This window comes from Dipodomys ordii, unplaced genomic scaffold (genome assembly GCF_000151885.1).
Source record: "Dipodomys ordii isolate 6190 unplaced genomic scaffold, Dord_2.0 Scaffold10, whole genome shotgun sequence".
In the NCBI taxonomy this organism is placed as follows: domain Eukaryota; kingdom Metazoa; phylum Chordata; class Mammalia; order Rodentia; family Heteromyidae; genus Dipodomys; species Dipodomys ordii.
In genome coordinates, this window is record NW_012267226.1 from 2546644 (window position 1) to 2567354 (window position 20711).

The window sequence follows — 20711 nt, forward strand, 5'->3', positions numbered from 1 at the left end:
CAGAAAAGTCCCTGTGAGACTGTTACATCCAATTAACCACTCAAAGACTGGAAATAGAGCTGTGGCTCAAAGTAGTAGAGCACTAAGCTTTGATCAAAAGAGCTTAGGGACAACACTCAAAGCCCTGAGTTCAAGCCCTACAACTGACCAAAAAAAAAAAAGACAAGCAAGAATACTAATTCTGGAGAAGACCTTCTCTTTATTGGTCACCTAAAAAAAAAATCTGAATTTTAATTTATGCACAAGCCAATGGACCTTGTGCAAGGAAATTTACTTCTTTTTTTTTTTGTTGTTGTTGTTGTTTTTTGGTCCGGGCATGGGGCCTGAACTCTGGGCCTGGGCGCTGTCCCTCAGCTCTTCAGTTCAAGGCTAGCGATCTACCACTTGAGCCACAGCACCACTTCCAGCTTTTTTCTTTTTGCTTATGTGGTGCTGAGGAATCGAACCCAGGGCCTCATGCATGCAAGGCAAGAGCTCTACCACTGAGACACCTTCCCAGCCCAAGGAAATTTACTTCACTATCACTAGTCCTTAAGCTCTACCTCACAAATTACTTGCCCTTTAATTTTTTAGTACTAAAAATTGAACTCAGGGCCCGAGTTTACTTGGTCAGCACCAGCACTTTTACCATTTTGTACTATGCCCTGTCCTGTGGCTTTTTAATTTGTCAGGGTCTTTCATTAACTCTGGGGTTGTATCAAACTGGATTTTTCTACCTCTAGCTTTGAATAGCTGGGACCATAGACCTTTTTTGAGATAGGATTTCAATAACCTTAGCTTTGACTGGCCTCAAACCACAATCCTGTCTGTGCCTCCTCAGTAACTCAGACTGTCACAACTTTTTTTTTTCCCCCTCTGAACTTTTTTTTTTGGGGGGGGGGTCCGGTTGTGAGGCCTGAACTCTGGGTCTGGGTGCTGTCCCTCAGCACTTCAGCTCAAGGCTAGCACTATACCACTTGAGCCACAGCGCCATTCCCGGCTTTTTTCTTATGTGGTACTGAGGAATCGAACCCAGGGCCTCAGGCATGCAAGGCAAGCGCTCTACCACTGAGCCACCTTCCCAGCCCCCCCCTCCGAACTTTTTATTTTTATTTTATTTATTAATGGTTTTTACAAACTATATTTGCAATGGAGTTTAGTTAATGTCATGAGTAAGATAGTTAACATTATGAATTCATCCCTTAAAGAAATAATACTGAATTTGGCTACTGAGTCATTTGTGAAAATTACTTTTTTGTCTGTCATGGGGCTTGAACTCTGGGCCTAGGTGCTGTTCCTCAGCTCTTTAACTCAAGGCTAGTGCTGTACCACTTGAGCCACAGTGCCACTTCTTTTTTTTTTTTTTCTGAGTGGTTTATTAGAGATAAGAGTCTCACGGACTTTCCTGCTCTGGACTTTCCTGCCCTGCCCCAGCTGGCTTTGAACAGTGATCCTTTGATCTCAGCCTCCTGAGTAGCTAGGATTACAGGTGTGAGCCACCAGCGCCCTGCTGAAAATTACTTTTATATACACAACAGAAAATATTTTTCTTGAACAATGCAATTGGCTGATGTGATTGACATGGAGTTACTGGAAAATTCTTTTTTCTTTGGTGATACTAGACATTGAACTGCTCTGTGACTTGAACCAACAACTCTAATCCTTTGCTTTTAGTCTGTTTTTCAGATAATGTCTCTCAATTTTGCCCTAGGCTTGCCATAGACTTCCATGTAACTACCTCTGCTTCTTTAGTAACTGGCACTAGCTTGCTTCCCCCCACCCTATTTTCCTCTGATTCTGTATCCTCCTAGCTTCCCTCCTATGTACAAATGTATATACCATATGTGGGGTCAAGAATATAGTCATCTAAAAATGATGCAACAAATTAAGAAGTCCTGTTTACTTTGTCATATCTTGTTGCCTTTTGAATTTAACATCCGCGTATCAGGGAGACCATATACCATTTGTTTCTCTGATCTTGGCTTATTTCACTCAACATGATTTCTAATAGTTCCATCCATTTCCCTGCAATGCCATTATTTTGTCCTTTTTAATGGCTGTGTAATATTCCGTTGTATATAGGTACCTCATACATGTGTAGTGGGGCATCTGGGTTGTTTCCATTTTTGGCTGCTGTGCATGCAGGTGCATGTCTCTTTGGATCCTGGTTCCTGTTGTTCAGGGTAGATGCCTAGGAGTAGTATGGCTGGGTTGTAGGGAAGGTCTATCTTTAGTTTTCTGAGGAACCTCCAGCCTTCTTTCCAAAGTGGTTGAATCAGTTTATATTCCCACCAGCAGTGCAGTAGGATTCCTCTTTCTCTGCATCTCCGCCAACATTTGTCATCTGAATGTAGGCCATTCTAACGGGTAAGGTGGTATCTCAGGGTTGTTTTTATTTGCATTTCCTTTATAGCCAGAGCTAATGAAAACTTCCTCATGTTTTTCTTTGCCATTTTTATCTAGACCATCACAACTTTTAACACGATTCAGTGTAACCTACCACATTTGACCTGATTGTGTTTCAATATACCTCATCTATTGGCCACTTAGTTCAGGGCTGGCACCTTGTTATAACATAGAAAGGACAGTATTTCTTTTACTATAGTGCTATAGTGTACATTGAAAACCTAGACAATTGAGCTTGACACACTAGTAATTTTCAGTTGGGGAAATGCTAAACAGTTCTTTTCACACTGAAATGTGACTGGTTTTTCTAATGTAAGAAAGTACTGATCCTGGTAGAAATTATGTAAAGTACACCTTCATCCTACCCTGTTTGATTCTCTGACCTTATTCCTGCCTTGGATAGGCACTGGACAAAGAAGGGTGCTTACTTAGATTACCCCCTCCAGCTACTACAAATTAGCATTGTTCTTCCTTTCTGGATGCAGCATTTCCAAGCTATGGTTAAAGCTTTAGAGAAGGAGGCTGCCAGTGAGAAGCAGCAGCTGGTGGAAACCCACCTGGCTCGAGTGGAAGCCATGCTGAATGACCGCCGACGGATGGCTCTGGAGAATTACCTGGCTGCCCTGCAGTCTGACCCACCTCGGGTGAGTTGCAATCTGAGCTGTACCTTGGTTAGTCTTCTTCAGGGTTGCCTCCCCTAAGGTAGCATATTTAATGGAATCTCAATGAATGGCACACACAGGTTGGTAAAAACTTTTTTTTTTTTTTTTTTTGCCAGTCCTGGGGCACTGTCCTTGAGCTGCTTCTTTTGTTCAAGGCTAGCACTTTACCACTTGAGCCACAGTGCCACTTCTGGCTTTTTCTGTTTATGTAGTACAGAAGAATTGAACCCAGTGCTTCATGCATGCTAGGCAAGCATTCTACCACTAAGCCACATTCCCAGCCCCTTAAAAACTTTATTTTTATGACAAGTTTTGACAAAGATTGAAGGTAATGATATTTTATTGAGAAAGATAGTTTCTTGTTATTTGGTAGCCTAAAAAAGCTTCCAGGGATACAGTTTTCATAGCTAAACTTTGCTTTTTCTTCAATTTTGGTGCTGGTCCTAGGTGCTTGGTCCAAAGGCCTTGGATACTTTCCCTGAGCTTGTTTGCTCAAGGCTGGTACTCCACCACTTGAGCCATAGCTCTACTTCTGGCTTGTTTGGTAATTAATTGGAGATAAGAGAATCCAAGGCTTTCTGCCCTGGCTGGCTTTGAACCATGATCCTCAGGTCCCAGCCTCCTGCGTAACTAGTATTATAGGCATGACTCACTAGTGCCTGGCTAAGCTTTGCATTCTTTTTTTTTTTTTTAATGATTTTATTGTTATTAAGGTGTTATTACAGCAGGGTTATGAGGTAATGAGGATTATCAGGTAATGAATACATATTTTTCTGAACAACTTAAAAATATTTTTATTGTTAGTATTATGGTGATATACAAAGGTGTTACAGTTACATAAGTCAGGTAAAGAGTACATTCTTTTTTTCACCCCTTCCTTTGCTTTGCCCTGGTTTCCCTCTCTTGAATGAACTGTTCAGCTTTTGTTTTCCTTACCTATTGGAATTCTCTGGGTGTCAAACAACGGTTGTTTTCTCTTGCAGCCTCATCGCATTCTCCAAGCCTTGCGGCGTTATGTCCGTGCTGAGAACAAAGATCGCTTGCATACCATTCGTCATTATCAGCACGTGTTGGCTGTTGACCCAGAAAAGGCAGCACAGATGAAATCCCAGGTACGCTGGACACAGAACTTGCCACCTCCAGCGTGTTTCCACAGGGAACATGTGCCTGTGCTCATGCAGGAGCACTGTCACTTGTGTTTGTTATTATCCCTGAACATGGTTTTTGGTTTCCAAAGATATTTGGTACATGATTTTTGAATTAAAAAATTTTTTTTAATTTATTGTACTTTACATTAAGTAGTTGGTATTTAAATAGGTGCTGAAAAATGATTGTATTGAAAAGGAAGAGTCCTGAAGTATCTTTAGGAAGACAGCTAGAAAAATGGGTCTTGTCAGGAACTAGTTAGGCTTTTCAGGTCTTCTTGATTAAAAATGACTAAACAAAACTTGTATATCCCCTTAATAATAACAATAAAAAACACCGGTGGCTCATGCCTATAATCCTAGCTACTCAGGAGGCTGAGATTTGAGGATAATGGTTCGAACCCCAGCTGGGCAGAAAAATCTGTGAGACTCTTAGCTCCAATAAACAACTCCAAAAACTTGAAAGTAGTGTTGTAGCTCAACTGGTGAAGTGCTAGCTTTGAGCACAGAGGCTTAGGGACAGAGCCCAGTCCCTGAGTTCAAACCCAGGACTGGCAAAAATAAAGAAAAAGTAAACAAAAAAAAAATCACATTTTCTCTTTTTGTTAGTAAATCAGACTATTGTGTTATATTTAAGGAAACATAGCCAATGAGAAAAGACTAGGAGACCAGTGTGTGTGTGTTGATTTTTGCTTGTTTGTGGGATTGTTGTATTGGGGATCAAACCCAAGATTTCATTCAGGCTAAGGAAGTGCTCTGTAATTGAACTTTTCCTCTACATCCCTGGCCCTGATCAATACATTAAACAAATGATTAGGGAATATCTGAGATCAAACTACCATACCAAGTGAAGTGGGAGTAAAAAGGTCTACCACTATAGAAATCTCAGGAGAGACCTAACTCTCCTGTGAGCTATCTTCTATCAACCTCTAATTCTAGCAGAGCAGGGCCACTGAATTATTTTTTTTATTTTTTATTTTTTGGCTATTTCCTGTTCTGTGACTTGAACACTAGGAAGAACTAAGATGCTCTATTATAACTTGAATATCCCTTATCCAAAATGTTTGAGACTGTAGTCTTGTAAGTATCTGAATTAGGATCTTCTTTCAATATACTATATACATAGCAAGATATCCTGAGGTCAGACCCAAGTCTAGACGTCATTTTATGTTATACACATAGCCTAAAAGTAATTTTTTGCAGCATTTTTGGTGTGCTTGTACTTTGACTCTGACCTTCACAAGTAATCAGATGTGTAATTTTCCACTGCATCATGTCCAGGACTGAATGAATGTTACAGATTTGGGGACATTTCTGATTTTGGATTATAGGTTATCAGCCTGTATACCTTTGGCCATATTTGCTTGGCTGAATATGAGTGAAACATTGCTTTTATTCGTCATGCTCTGTAGTTACTGTAAAAGCAGCATTTTCCAATATTCCACCTTTCCTCAGTGGGTGTATGAAGCACCTGCTCTCAAGCTTTTTAATTCATCTGAGGAAGTGTAACACATACTGAGACTGTGGGTAGTTCCATTTGCATTTTTCTTTCCCCTAAGGCATTCACTCCTGTGCTTTTCCATCAATTTACTTGATTGACAGAATGGCAAATATAAAATTAAATTGCTTTCATCCTTGCTTTTAAAGGTCAGAGGCATATCAATCTACAGTAAAAGCCTCTTTACATTCAGCTTTTTTTTTCTTTCATTTTGACCCTTCACTGTAATGGCTTTCAGCCCATATAATTAGTCCATTGGCTTTAAGCACCCTCTTTAGGAGAGGCTCAGTAATTGCAAGTCACCAGGCAGAGAACTTAACTTAGAGTGAACTGAAGAGCTTTAGCTTGTGTGGACTACAACATGCCTTGCTGTGTCCTTGGGGCAAGTCAGTTTCAGTTCCACCCTAACTGATCTTGTGGGAAGAATAGTCTGGACCTTTTTCTTTCAGAAAAGACAAAAAGTGGTCTCTAGTAGATAATTCTTTTAACATTCCCTTCACATCAGTTTCTTGTTGGCTTACTCATACAATCCTGCTACTTGGATGGCAAAGACTGTGAGGATTACACACAGTACAAGGCCAACCCTGGTACAAATTTTTGTCCTGGGGTGGGAGAGTGGGGGGGGGGATCTCAACCAAATGCTGGGCATGGTAACATGGCTTGCAATTTTGGCTGTATAGGAGATTGAGATTGGGAAGATTATGATTCTAGGCTAGCCTAGGCAAAAAAAAAAAAAAAAAAAAAACCTTGAAACTTTATCTCAACAGAAGCTGGACACAGTGGTGATGAATCATCCCAGCTATGATAGAATCCACCTATTTTAGGTGGATCATGGTCCAGGAACCATGCCCAGGCAAGAAAGCCAGGCCCTACTTATCTATCAACTTCAAAAATAAACAGTGCAAAAAAAAGACTGAAAACATGGCTTATTGGTAGAGCACCTCCCTAGGAAGCTCAGGTCTCTTGAGTTTAAAAACCCAGTACCACCAAAAGAAACATATCAGATTGATACCTCAGCATGAGGTATTTTTTTGTGTGTGAGTAGTCATTTGGCTAAAAAGAAATAAACTAGTTCTGCTCTCACTGTCATCATTTTAAGCAGTTGCTTTACTAAGCAAAATGCATAAATGGTTTTGTCTTCCCACATAATTTTCAGCTAGTGATTTGGGTCTGTTTTTAACCCCATATAATCTAATAGGTGGCAAAAACTGACATTTTCAGTCAGCAGAACCTTATAGAATGTGCTGCATTGTACAAATGAGGACTTTCAGTTTAGTGTATTAATTGGTGGCAAGTGCTTTGTGTGAAAAGCCAATAGCTGGTGAGGAAATATTTTTTAAAATTTTCTTTTTTTTCCTCAGTTGATATTTTTCAGATATTGTTATTAGGGGTGATGTACAGAGGGGTTACTGTTTCATAAGTGATAAAATGAGTATTTTACTTAGGGGTATTATATGCTGCATGACCATATTCTTAAAGTTCAGTGATCAGTACCTTTAGCATTATGGATATATTTCTAGCAACTCTGCTTGTCTCTGTAAAGTGTACAACCCTGATGTAATCTTTGTGGAAATGTGTGAGGCTGTCCCTCCAGGGAGTTTCTGTCTAGCTTGGTTGTTCCCAGTGACATGGCTTTCCACCATATTGTACTTTCAGGTGATGACACATCTCCATGTGATTGAAGAAAGAAGGAATCAAAGCCTCTCTCTACTCTATAAAGTTCCCTTTGTAGCCCAAGAAATTCAGGAGGAAATTGGTGGGTACTAACTATATCAAGGCCTGGTAGGACTCCTTGCTGAAGCTCAGGTGTGATGGCTGGGGCAAGACGAGAGAAATAGGAGCCAACCAGGCCAATGAGGTGTGGGGCTTGCCGTGGTTTCTGAGATCTACAGACTACTGGAGCTTACACGAATGACAGGGTTACGGAGTCACTAAGGACAAATGTATTGGCCAGAAACCACAGAAACCGTTGGTTTATTGACCTTCACTCTTGTTAACAGAAGAATCTAGGGTATGATATTGTAGGAGCCTGGAAAGTTCACTGTTAGCATTCCACCCTGTAATTGCTGGTATTTCTACAAATTCCCACCTCATCTCCCTCTCCCACTCTTCTTAGTTTATTCAGCAAGATTTATTATGTCTATCACTAGGTGTCCCAGAGTAAAATGCAACAGAATGGGCAGTATGTGCTAGAGTTCTCACAGAAGAGAGCCAGATAGGAAAGCAGATGGTTATAAGTGCTTGGAGCTCTGCAGTCAGGGCACGATGCTGGGGAGTTAAAGTCAAGCAGTGTTTCTGAGTGTCTCAGTATAGCTAGAACACAGCAAGGAGAAAGGAGATCATAGGAGAAAGGCAGAGTCCAAATCAAGAAAATGGTACTTGGTTAAGTAAAATCAAGGAGTCAGATAATGGAATTCTCAGATAATGGGGAATAATGGCATAATTCTCAGATAATGGGAAATTGGTAGAAGGCTTTAAGCTTGGGATTTTACTTTAAAAACAAACAGAACTTGAAAGAAGTTCTGCTACATGGAGAGCTGATTAAAGTTATAAACTAGCTTGGGAGTGATTATAAAATCCAGGAGAAAGGATCAGAGATGTCTTTGGGATGTGATCAAGAGGACTAGGGCAAGGGAATGGGTGATTGAGGGAAAAACACCAAGGAATAACATGGATGGCTTTGCCACAGTGTTTACTAAAGTAGGAAGTTCTGCTGAACATCAAGCAAGAGATCTAAGGAAGGCTGTCAGATGAAGCAATGTTTGGATAGTTACCATAGGATACCTAGTTGAGAGTCATGGTAAACGGGTATTTTTTTTTTGGCGGGGGGGGGGGGGGGGGGGATGGGTCTGGTCGTGAGGCCTGAACCATATTAACAAAAGTAAGCTACAGTTAATATTGTAAGCTAAAATATGCTGGGGAATGTAGATTTTAAGTATTCACATGAATAAAAAGAAATGACTTTGAAAGGTGTTGGGCACCTTTAATCATTTTATAATGCAAATCAAAACATCATAAAAAGAATGGTCTTTCAGCCAGGTGCTGGTAGCTTATGCTTATCATTGAAGCTACTCAGAAGGCTGAGATCTGAGAATCATAGGGAAGTCCATGAGACTGTTACCTTCAATTAACCACCAAAAAGCTGGGAATGGAGCTAAGGCTCAGGAACAGCACCCAAGCCCTGAGTTCAAGCCCCAGGACTAGCACCAGAAAACAAATGGAGTTAAGAATGGTCTAATGAGCCGGGCGCTGGTGGCTCACGCCTGTAATCCTAGCTACTCAGGAGGCTGAGATCTGAGGATCGCGGGTTCAAAGCCAGCCCGGGCAGGAAAGACTGTGAGACTCCTATCTCCAATAAACCACCAGAAACCGGAAGTGGTGCTGTAGCTCAAGTGGTAGAGCGCTCGCCTTGAGCTGAAGAGCTGAGGGACAGCACTCAGGCCCAGAGTTCAAGCCCCACAACCGACAAAAAAAAAAAAAGAATGGTCTAATGGACACTCAGCAGATCTCTGGAATGACAGGCTGCTACTCTTGTGCAGAGATACCACATCCTCCTGAAACCTATTTTCTGTTCCTTGCCCTGTCTTTTGTCAGACGAGCTTCTTCAGGAACAGCGAGCAGACATGGACCAGTTCACTGCCTCCATCTCAGAGAGCCCTGTGGATGTTCGGGTGAGCTCTGAGGAGAGTGACGAGATCCCGCCGTTCCACCCCTTCCATCCCTTCCTGCCCTTACCTGAGAACGAAGGTGTGTATGGTCTTTAGTAGAACTTCTTGGCAGTGGGGTAAGGTAGAATGGAATAAGTCAGGTTGAGTTGGGGAGGTTGGGTTCCTGCGAGAGGCAGGGGAGACTACATTTTCTTAAGCGAAGTCTGCTCTATCCTGAGTCTTAGCCGGTAGGAGACTTCACTATCACGGGAAGTTCCTCCCATTTTTTTAAATGGATTGCTTCAAGGCCATTGCTCTTCCTGCTTGTGTGATGGCCCTTACACATGGGAGTTACATTGCAGGTTAAATAGGACCTTTGTGTTGTGCTATGCTTTTATCTTTAAATAATAGTCTTAGGAGGTAGATAGATAATGAAGGGACTGAAGAGGTGCCTGGTCTGGCTCAGGCTCACATCTCTGATGTAGTGAGGCACTGTGTCCTTTGGTTCCCAATCAGGCATGCTTTCCTCTGTTCTCTTGCTGGTTCAGTGTCTAAAAGTATCTCTAAAAACCATGAGATCACACTAGAAATAAACAAGCTGGTTCCCTGAAAACAGCATGTGTAATCAGATTCTATTTACTGCTGCTGTTGCTATTGCTGGTGATGATAAAAATTGCCCACATGCCAGGCGCTGGCAGCTCACACCTGTAATCCTACCTACTCAGGAGGCTGAGATCTGAGGATCATGGTTCAAAGCCAACTTGGTCAGAAAAGTCCCTGTGAGACTTTTATATCCAATTAAGTACTCAAAAACGAAGTGGTGCTATAGCTCAAGTGGTATAGTGCTAGACTTGAGCAGAAAGGCCCAGGGACAGGGCCCTGAGTTCAAGCCCCAGAACTGACCAAAAAAAGAAACAAAGGCCCACAGCTATGGAGGAAGCCCTGACTATGTGCCAGCTTTAGTGAAGCATTCAGTTAGTCTTCAGAATAACTCTCAGGTAGATACCTAGTTAAACCAGTTACCTACTTGCATAGGGCATATATAGGTTAGTTTGTAGGTGGAGAGCCAGTGTTTGAACTCAAGCTGACAGTGTCCTGAAGTCTTTGGGATGCTCTCTCATACCTGTGACCAGAGATAGCCTAGGGCCGTGTGCATTAGCCTTTGGAGTTTATAGAAATGTCTTATAGCTGGGCACTGGTAGCTCATGCCTGTTACCCTAGCTACTCAGGAGGCTGAGATCTGAGATTTGAGATTAGAAGCTAGCCCGGGCAGGAAAGTCTTTGAGACTCTTATCTCCAATTAATCACAGTAAAAAAAAAAAAAAAAAACAAACAGAAGTGGCACTGTTGCTCAAGTGGTAAAGCACTACTCTTGAGCAGAAAGGAGCCTGAGGACTGGCAAGAAAAGAAAAAAAAAATGTTTTCCAAACTGGCACAAGACTCAGTGCAGTGAGTGACCTTGCAGTAATAAACAGGAACGGAGAGAGCAGTGGGTAAAGAGCTGCACCCATTCCTAATCCTGATCTTATAAATCTCAGCCTCTGGGGGCTGGAAGGTGGCCATGCATTGAACAACTCTATGCTTGTTTGGATCAGAACATTTCAAGCATAGCTCAACTAGGTCCTTGTTGGTCTATTAGCAAACCACAATCAATACTAACTTCCTTTTGTACTATTTTCTAAGAAAAATAATTTTGTGAGCTGAGCTGAATAATTTCTCTTCAAAGGCCCAAATGAGATCTACTACTTTTCTCCACCAATGATACTTTCTATAATATGCTCTGCCTCTTAGGCTAGTTTGTTTATGGGACAGTTTAGGCATGGTTTTTAAGGGGGGTAAATGCCACATTCACACTGTAGATGAATTCTAAGTCAAGAATTTTCAAAGAAGCTATCTTCTTTCTTAATCTACTTTTGTGCTGTTTTTTTTTTTAATTGTTTTCCTTTCTGCTTAGACACCCAGCCGGAATTGTACCACCCAATGAAAAAAGGTTGGTTTGTCAAAGATGTTCCCTTTAAGTCCTCCATTCCTTTTCACTTCCCCAGTGCGTTAGAAGTTTCCATTTTCTGTTTCATACCATCATCTGACCTTTCCACTTCATGTCTTCAGCCATGGCTTCCAGTAGTCAGAGTAGTACTGCCTCTGTGTTGCTAATGAGCTCACCTGGCTGCTCCACCCTCAGTAGTATTGGTTACTGTGTGGCCATCCTAAGTATCCTCTTGGAATGTCCAAATCTAAACAGATGAGTTCTTAAACCTTTGTAAAATACATACAATATATATTCCATTTAACTGATTGATTGTAGAATTGCTAGTTGGTAAAAGAACATGCCTAATTTATAGCTACGTGGTAAGTCTTTTCCTATTCATTTTTCTCTGCTGTTCCCACTTACCTCTTTTCCCTTTAGCTGTCCTTGCCCTCTGTGCCTTTGGTCTCAAGACCCCTGAGTTGTAGCATTCTTGAAATATGTGAGGCTGATGGATGGATTATGGGTGAACTCTTGGTGTAGTAGTCTCCAGTTTTCAAAGACAGTGCCTTGTGTGCTATCAAAAGTTCTGTGCGCTGAGTATGTTCTGTGCAATTCTGTGTAGCCCACTGAACATCCTGTAAGGCAGGGCTTTTACACTATTTCATAGATTAGGGAGTTGAAAAAGCCTCAAATTATATGACTTCTTTCAAGTTTGTGAGCTTAAGAAGTGTAGTACCAGGGTTCTGAATTCAGGTTTCTGCCTAAGGATCTATGTGATTTTATCCCATGGAATGCCCTAAGTAGATAGGCAGTCCCTTCTCTTGGGTCATTTTTCTCTCTCTTTTTTGGTGTGCGCACACATGCTGTTCTTGGGACTTAAACTCAGGACCTGGATACTGTCTCTGAGCTTTTTTTGCTCAAGGCTAGCACTCTACCACTTAAGCCACAATATTGATTCCACTTCTGGCTTTTTGGTGGTTAATTGAAGAAAGAGTCTCATGAACTTTGCTACCTTGGCTGGCTTCAAACTTTGATCCTCAGGTCTCAGCATCCTGAGTAGCAAGGATTACAGGTATGAGCCACTGGCACCTGGCTAGTACATCTTGTCAGTGTACTTTAGGACCCACCCTTTTGGTTTTGACACATTGAATATGGATAGATCAAGTTGTGTTCCCTGGCTCAGAATTTGGTTTATGCCACAGTTCCTTCTCAAAATACAAAAGTGATTTAAACCTTACTTCCTTGTAATTGCTTTGTTTTGTTCTCCTTGGGTGTGCCTCTGCTTGTAGATCACTGTGTTCACTTTCCTCTCTCCCAGCACATCTTAGATTTACACTTAATGCTGAAATTTATAGCTCAGGTTATAGCTCAGTGGTAGAACATTTGCCTCACACGTGCATACCTCACCACCACCACCAAAAAAAGTTTCTACAAGTTTAACTGACTTTTGCTTTCATAGTTAGTTGTTATATATCAGGACAATTTAGTAGTTAGAATTTTTAGTCTGTCAGTCATCTTTTTATGTGCTTAAAGCACTAAAGTGGATTTGATCACTGTTTTTGACACATGTAGGTTATACAACCAAAAATGTATTAGAACAGCCTGGGTAATGATGATGAAGGGAGAAAGGTAGAAGTAGCTCAGGATTGGAACTTCTTGGTCTTGGTCATAAGCATCCTTTCAGAGGTAATGCCCTTCCAGATTCTTCTTTCTCAAATAGTATTCAAGATTGCTGTTTCATTGGAACGGTAAGACTGCAAAAGCCTGCCTTCACTTAACTAGAATCAAACCATGCAGTTCTTTTTTTTTAAATAAGTTTTTTATTGTGAAAATACCATACAGAGGGGTTACAATTACATAAGCAAGGTAATGAGTACATTTCTTATCCAGCATTGTTGCCTCCTCCTTTGTTTTTCCCCTACCATCCCTGCCCTCCCATCTCCACAACTAAACACCCCCCACTCTCCCCCCCTCCCCACCTCCTCCTGCCTCCCCGCCAAAGTTGTAAAGTTTGTTTTTCGACTTCGCATCTTGCACATCTCATTGTTGCAATGGGTCCACCTGTAATTCTTTTTTTTTTTTTTTTAATTTTTTTTTTTTGGGTCCGGTCATGGGGCCTGAACTCTGGGCCTGGGCGCTGTCCCTCAGCTCTTCAGCTCAAGGCGAGCGCTCTACCACTTGAGCCACAGCGCCACTTCCGGCTTTTTGCTTATGTGGTGCTGAGGAATCGAACCCAGGGCCTCAGGCATGCAAGGCAAGCGCTCTACCACTGAGCCAACTTCCCAGCCCCCACCTGTAATTCTTTTTAAAGTGAAAGCGTTTGAGAAAATTGCATCATTTTTGGCTGCAGTGTCATGAGTTAATGAATTGGTTGGCCTGCAAGCTCAGCAACTGTGAAGCTGTTATTAATTGCTTTGTTGCTCTTTGTTGAGAACGAGCATAGTTATGAGCTGGAAAGCTTTTTCTGTGGTGAAGTCTAGTGTCAGTACCTTCCACGACAATCCAGGGACAGTCGTGCTTTGGGACCTCCCTTGCAGGTTAACTTACATGAGATTCTAAGGCTTAGGATGCAGAGTAGCTTATCAAATTGAGCTATTTTATCTATAAAAAGGTCAAGTCGTAGATGTGCAGGAAACTGTGTTTTATTATTAATAAGGAACTTAGGATAGCAAGATAGATGTCAGGAGACAACCATGGAGTTCAGGCAGAAGAGAGTTTATTGGGAGAACCAAACCACTGGCCTGCACCAGATGTAGGTGTGCAGCAAGTAGTGTGTAGCATGTCATGTGTAGTGTGTAGCATGTAGCAGCCTGACAGGTGACAGAGAGAGATCATGTAGGGAAAAGCGAGGAGATATGGGGTCAGTGGACACAGAAGTGACTTCAGATTCTAGGTTCCTTTTGCTGACTCAGGTGATTACTGGTTTTGGGAAGGTGATTTCTGTTAAGGCAGTGCTGTCCTTGGGGGCAGAGGGCTGTTCTCCCAGGTAGACCTAACAAATATCACATGCTTTGAAACTAAAAATAAAGAGCCTTGCCCCTCCTTTCTCTTTGCTGGGTCCATTCACAGTGCATATTTGGACACTTATCATTCCAAGTGTCACACACTAGTGATGCTGACTTAGTCCATATCTGACTCTAGAAAAGGAAGTTGGCCAGGCCTTGGTGGCTCATGCTACTCAAGAGGCTGAGATCTGAAGATAAAGGTTCAAAGCCATCCTGGGCAGCCAAGTCAGTGAGACTCTTACCTCCAGTTAATCACCAGAAAACCAGAAGTGGAGCTGTGGCTCAAAGTGGTAGAGCACTAGCCTTGATCAGAAAAGCTCAGGGACAGTGCTCAAGCCCCGAGTCCTAGCCTCAGTACTGACAAAAAAAGAAGAAAAGGAGAAGTGCTATTCTTGCTCCATGTAGGGAAAAGAACCTTCTACCCTGGTATTAGAATTCTCCTGTTGATGAACTAATTTCCTGCTGTGCATTCTAGCCTAGTCTTTTAGGATGTGAGTATCAGGGATCCGAGTTCTAAGAGGGGTATGGACCAATGGGAGACAAGAGAAAGACTATTACAAACTGACTAAGTGCTGCATCCTGGGAGTGTCTGAGAGGAGCCCAGGTTTAAGAGATAATTTATCTCTTAAAGGAGGACTTAAGGTTGGAGGAATAATTTGAGCCAGAAAGAATTGCTTATGGTAAACTATAATATATAAAATACAATATTCACATCTACAGCATTGCTGAGATGTACATCCATGTGGGAGGACCTGGGTACTGAAGAATTGGGCTGTGGAATAGCAAGTGCTCAGTAGGACTTTTAAACAGACATACACACATACATACATACATACTTACATACATACATACATCTATGGGTGCTTTGTGGTTTTCATACCACAGCGCCCATAGACTCAGCTTCTGTATGTCTTACAATAAACAGTTCTCCCCAAGGCTTACCTTGCATTTTTTTCCCAGAGGGTGACAAGTCAGCAATCTCTCCTCCATTATGCTCATCAGCCCTTGACAATGTCTGTGTCATTGATCTTGTAGAGTAGCACATAAGTACATCTGCCAACATGGGAACACAATGGCAATAGTGAGTTGTGGGGAAGGATTCAGTGAGGGGCTTTCTAGCCCCTCTTCAAGCAGGAGTTTACTGTTTCTGTGAACTTGGCCTAAGGTGGGCTGTCAGGAAACCTAGCTGTGATCTCTATCCATACAGGGTCTGGAGTGGGTGAACAAGACGGGGGACTGATTGGTGCGGAGGAGAAAGTGATTAACAGTAAGAATAAAGTGGACGAAAATATGGTGAGCCCATTCTTTCTTCTGCACAGTACAGTTTGTTTTGAGACTCACCAGACTGAATGCCTGGTGCTTCTGGGAGCACATCTGCATGCCCGTTTCCTGTTCTGGGTGCATATCTTGTGTGCCCATTTCCTGTATGGTAGAGACAGAACTCCCCTTGTTCCCACACACTGGCTGTATGGCTTAGCATCTGCAGATGACAGGGACAAATGAAGTCTTTTTCTATAGAAGTATTGATCTCCAGCCATATAGTAGGAAAATACATTTGGAAATGAAATGAATCACATAAAGCCATTTTCAGGTGAAACAAAATTGAATCAAAGTTCAGTTTTGTTTTTTGTTTTTTAAATCCTCTTGAAATCTAAACTTGGTTTTCTATCACTTACATTTGTGGCCTCTTGCTATTCTGTTGAGCCACATCTCCAATGCAGGTGGAAACGCAGCTTAGACCACCTGCAGTTCTTTGGTTGTTTTTTTTTTGTTTGTTTGTTTTGTTTTTTGTTTTCTTCACTTGGCATTTGCCTTTCTTTCCATTCAGAGGTTTGGTGAGTGTATTTGGATGCATGTGATAGAACTGACTGGTTAGTGGGTGTCCATCAGGTATCAGTTCCCAACCACCAGTGTAGTAGAGAAGAAATGATGGTATTTATACTGAATTTCCCCTCCCACACAGTTGCCGACATTTTTGTGACTGTTTCAGGTCATTGATGAGACTCTCGATGTTAAGGAAATGATTTTCAATGCTGAAAGAGTTGGAAGCCTTGAGGAAGAGCCGGTAGGTGTTTAGTTCCAGAACCTAATGCTTGTTTTCATGTCAGTTTCACTGTTTCTAACCTTCAAGTAGAAAGTGAGAGCTATCTGCTGTTCTCTATTAACAAAGGCTCCCTCATTTCTACTTTCCCATACTGCTGGGTGAGAAAGCTGAAATGAAAATCTCCATGGAGACCGGAAAAAGTGGCTTCTTCCTTATATAGATAGTTATCTACAAAGGAAGGTAGAGTGCTACCTTGGATTGTAGAGACCCGACTTTGAAGGTGCATGCCCATCCTTGGTCGCCTGTCTCACAGTTGCAAGGTGGTCACTGAAACTTTGTTCCCTGTCTGCTTTGTGATTTTAGGAATCTGTAGGACCTCTGCGGGAGGACTTCAGTCTGAGCAGCAGTGCCCTTATTGGCCTGCTGGTTATTGCAGTGGCCATTGCCACGGTCATTGTCATCAGCCTGGTGATGCTGAGGAAGAGGCAGTATGGCACCATCAGTCACGGGATTGTGGAGGTGAGGAGGAACTTTATTCTGCCTTGGCCCACACTAGTGAAGGCTGAGGGTTTTCTCTGCACTGTCAGCCCCTGGGGTAGTGGGGAATGATAATGGAATCCAAAGATCTTAATTTCTCTAATACTGGACATGTGGCCATCATTGATAACATGACTTACTGTATTATCACATCACATTTTTGGTAGTCACCAAAAACTAAATATACTGAATCTGTGTCAAGCAAGGAGCTGCCTCCATTTTTCAGTTAGATATTTAATAATGAAGGACTGCCATGCTGCGTGCGCGCGCACGCGCATATGTGTGTCTATGTGTCTGTGTGTGTTGATATTGTGCTCTACCACTGAACTATCCCAGCCGCTCCCCTCTTTGGTGGGGGTAAAAAGCAACCAGAAATTTAGAAAGAGTCAAAGCAGGGAATTTCTGATCTTTTGCTGATTTGTAATTGGGATATTTTGCCCCACTCATTTTTAGAGGGTAGTGAGAAATGTCCAGTCTCTTGATTCTAGAATATGAATACAATTCCTTACTGCTTTGGTTTTCTCTCCTGCTGGAACCTGGCTTCCCTGTAGAGTCTCAGAGCTGGAAAAGACCAGAAATGATAGCACGACATGGCTCCAACATAACTCACTGCTGCCAGCCCCAAAACTACACACCAGAACTGCGATTTTCTTGTTGCTGAGGCATTAGGAAAATCCAGTAGGCTGTTTTCCCCCCTTGACAAGCTTTCAAAACTCGTGTTTCGGAAAGCAGCATTGCTCCTTGACCCCATCTTCTCTCTCTCTCCTGGAATGTCCTCGATACCACAGCTATTGATTTCCCAGGGAAATGAGGATGCTGGGCTGCATTGGGTCCCCAGGGCATTGTGTGGCACATGGCTTGGTCTTCGCATACACCACTGTGACCCGCGATCTTTGTTTCTCCAGGTTGACCCCATGCTAACCCCAGAAGAGCGTCACCTGAACAAGATGCAGAATCATGGTTATGAAAACCCAACCTACAAGTACCTGGAGCAGATGCAGATTTAAGTCCTGGAAGTGTGTGACACCTGGCTGCAGAGTGCTGCAGGTGGGCCAGAGGAGGTCCAGCATTTTGGATCAACTGCTGACCACTAGCTGCTGCCAGTAGGTCTCATCTTACATCCTGACCTTCTGGATTAAGACTATAAAGTACTACTGTAGGGTTGCAATTTCCATTCTTTTAAATGGGTTAAAAAATTAATATAACAATATATGATATATAAACCTTAAGTGAAATGAAAAAAAGATCTATTGCAGATATCTGACGGATGTAGTTTTCTTTTTTAAATTAATCAGAAACCCCACTTCTATTGTATTGTCTCACACATACATGCTCTATATAAATGGAAAATGTTGATTTTCAATGATAGATTGTATATGCAGGCTGTTTGTTCCAGTTATATTGTATAAGTCAACTCTTTAAGCTCATTCACTGTTCCAATTTTTATTAAAAAAAAAAAAAGTAAAAAAAAGAAGGCAGTATTTCCTTTTACCTTGTAGAAAGTTGCTGAAAAACTTTAGTGGACAGGGAACTGTCATTTCTGCTGTAGCACACCATGCTACACTTGTTAAATGATTTTAGAGGACCAGCTTCTTGGAAGTCTGGGGTTTCCAGTGCTGGGTACCTTGGTGTCTCTGTACCAGCCCTGTCACCAAAGGGGCTAACACCTTTTCCTTCTCACATCTTCCAGAGATATGCATACAGGTGAGCGTGTTTGCTGCTGCGTTCCTTCTAAATCCAGTTCTTCCATAGCAACTAGCCTGTAGTTTGTATATGATGTTTTTCAGCCATTTTTGTGGTTATTTACTGTAGCCTTTTCTTCTCCATGTTCCTTTCTGAAGTATGTCCACATGCGCAGCCTCTTCCTCTGGATGTCTCCTGCACTCCTTACCTTTACTTGGGTCCACTCTCCTTTCCCGGCCTCTTGTTCACTCAGACCACAGGAAGTAGCTGAGAGCCCAGGGGAGAGCAGAGAGAGCCTGTTCATGTGAAAGGCAAATGTTCTGGGTTGCACGTGAAACTGGATCTTAGACCTTGTGGAAAGCTTTGAGGACTTCCTTCACCTGCGTCTTTGTAATGCTTGTATAGTTGATGTTGATGCTCACAGCTTTCTTAATTCTTTTCCTTTAATCTGGAGGTTCCGGTAACCTGTGATGTATTTCATTTTTTTCCCCTGTAACTGTTTAGTTTTCTTTTCTCTTCTTCCTCTCCTTTGGCTCTGTCTTTCACACTATGCACACATAAAACTTCACTTACAGACTCCTTAATATGATCTGTGGAGAATGTACAGAGTTTAAACACATCAATAAATACTTTAACTTCCACCAAAGCATTGCCTTGTTTTATTGACTGCCATTGCTTAGGAAGGTTGGTTTTTACTTCTGTGCCTTGGGTTCTGGACTATCTCCTTTCTGTGAGGGATTCCTGCAACACTAGGGCTCAAATTCCTGGGTTTTCTTTTTTCTTTTTCCCCTAGTGCCAGTGCCAGGGCTTGATGGGGCCTTCACAGTTCTACTTAGCATTTTTGTTCTGGCTGGTACTCCAGTCCTGCCATTTTGCTAGTTAATTGGAGGTAGTCTCTCCAACTTTTCTGACCAGGCTGGCTTCAAACCATAATTCTTGAGGTTTCAGCCTCCTGAGTAGCTAGGATTACAGATGGAGTCACTGGTACTCAGCTAAATTCCCTTTTTCCTTTTTTTTTTTTTAAAGGAGCCAGGCGCTAGTGGCTCACACTTATAATCCTAGCTACTCAGGAGGCTGAGGTCTGAGAAGATCATGGTTCAAAGCCAACCAGGGCAAGAAAGGCTGTAAACCTCTTATCTCCAATTAACCACCAGAAAACCGGAAATGGAACTATGGCCCAAATGGTAGAGCACTAGCCTTGAGCTGAAGAGCTGAGGAACAGTGCTCAGGCCCAGAGTTCAAGCCCCATGATCGACAAAATAAAAGGAAGCTCTGCAATGTGGTTCATGATTGTATGCCTAGCGCTTAGGAGGTTGAGGGAGAAGGATCTCAAGTTTCAGGCCAACCTAAGCTACATTAAAAATTTTTTTTTACAATATAATGATACAATATATGTATTCTATGGTCAGAAATACATAGATAAATGTTCTTGAGCAATTTTGGCTCTCAGAATAATTTTTTTCAATAGACTTCTGATGTTGATTGCCATGAAATGTTTAAGATTTAGGCTTTATTGGAAAGCAGTCTGGAGGGTCCTCAGAAAGCTAAATATTGATCTCCCTTATGACCCAGTCATACCACTTCTAGACATCTTGAACAACAAGAACCAGTACACAAGGACACATGCACCTCCATGTTTATTGCAGCACTGTTCACAATAGCCAGGATATGGAAACAACCCAGATGTCCCACCACAGATGAATGGATCCAAAAAAATTGTGGTGTCTATACACAATGGAATATTATGCACCCATTAGAATGGACAAAATAATGGCATTTGCAGGGAAATGGATGGAGCTAAAAGAAATCATGCTGAGCGAGGTAAGCCAAGTGCAGAGATAAACGGTACATGGTCTCCCTGATAAGTGGATGTTAAATCCAAAATGTTAGGCGATACGACAAAATTAACAGGACTTAAGAAACAAAGGACTTCCACTCATCTGGTCGAATCACTACTAAATAACCCCATGCTACTGATCACATATATGTTATATCTGTGCACACCAGAGAACGACACAGAACTAGAGGGAATCAGGGAAAAACATAGAACAGCGGGACCCATCAGCTGCACTGGACATTGACAAAATGAACTAAGCAACTCAATGGCAGCGATGGGAGGGAGGGAACAAGTGGGAA

The 20711-nt window shown here is 42.0% G+C and overlaps 1 protein-coding gene across 4 annotated transcripts in view; it reads left to right on the top strand.

The window, feature by feature from the left end:
- Aplp2 (amyloid beta (A4) precursor-like protein 2) overlaps positions 1–19221 on the top strand; it is a 40248-nt gene extending 21027 nt beyond the window's left edge. For 2 of the 4 annotated variants that reach the window (XM_013009701.1, XM_013009702.1), the window contains 9 exons: positions 2871–3029; positions 4031–4159; positions 7347–7446; positions 9285–9437; positions 11292–11327; positions 15519–15604; positions 16302–16376; positions 16719–16874; positions 17798–19221. In XM_013009701.1, coding sequence (XP_012865155.1) covers positions 2871–3029; positions 4031–4159; positions 7347–7446; positions 9285–9437; positions 11292–11327; positions 15519–15604; positions 16302–16376; positions 16719–16874; positions 17798–17899 — 996 coding nt within the window. In that variant the 3' untranslated portion in view covers positions 17900–19221. The remainder of the gene's footprint in view (positions 1–2870; positions 3030–4030; positions 4160–7346; positions 7447–9284; positions 9438–11291; positions 11328–15518; positions 15605–16301; positions 16377–16718; positions 16875–17797) is intronic. The other 2 variants (XM_013009703.1, XM_013009704.1) reach the window with 1 other exon arrangement.
- The last annotated feature ends 1490 nt before the right edge of the window (positions 19222–20711 follow it).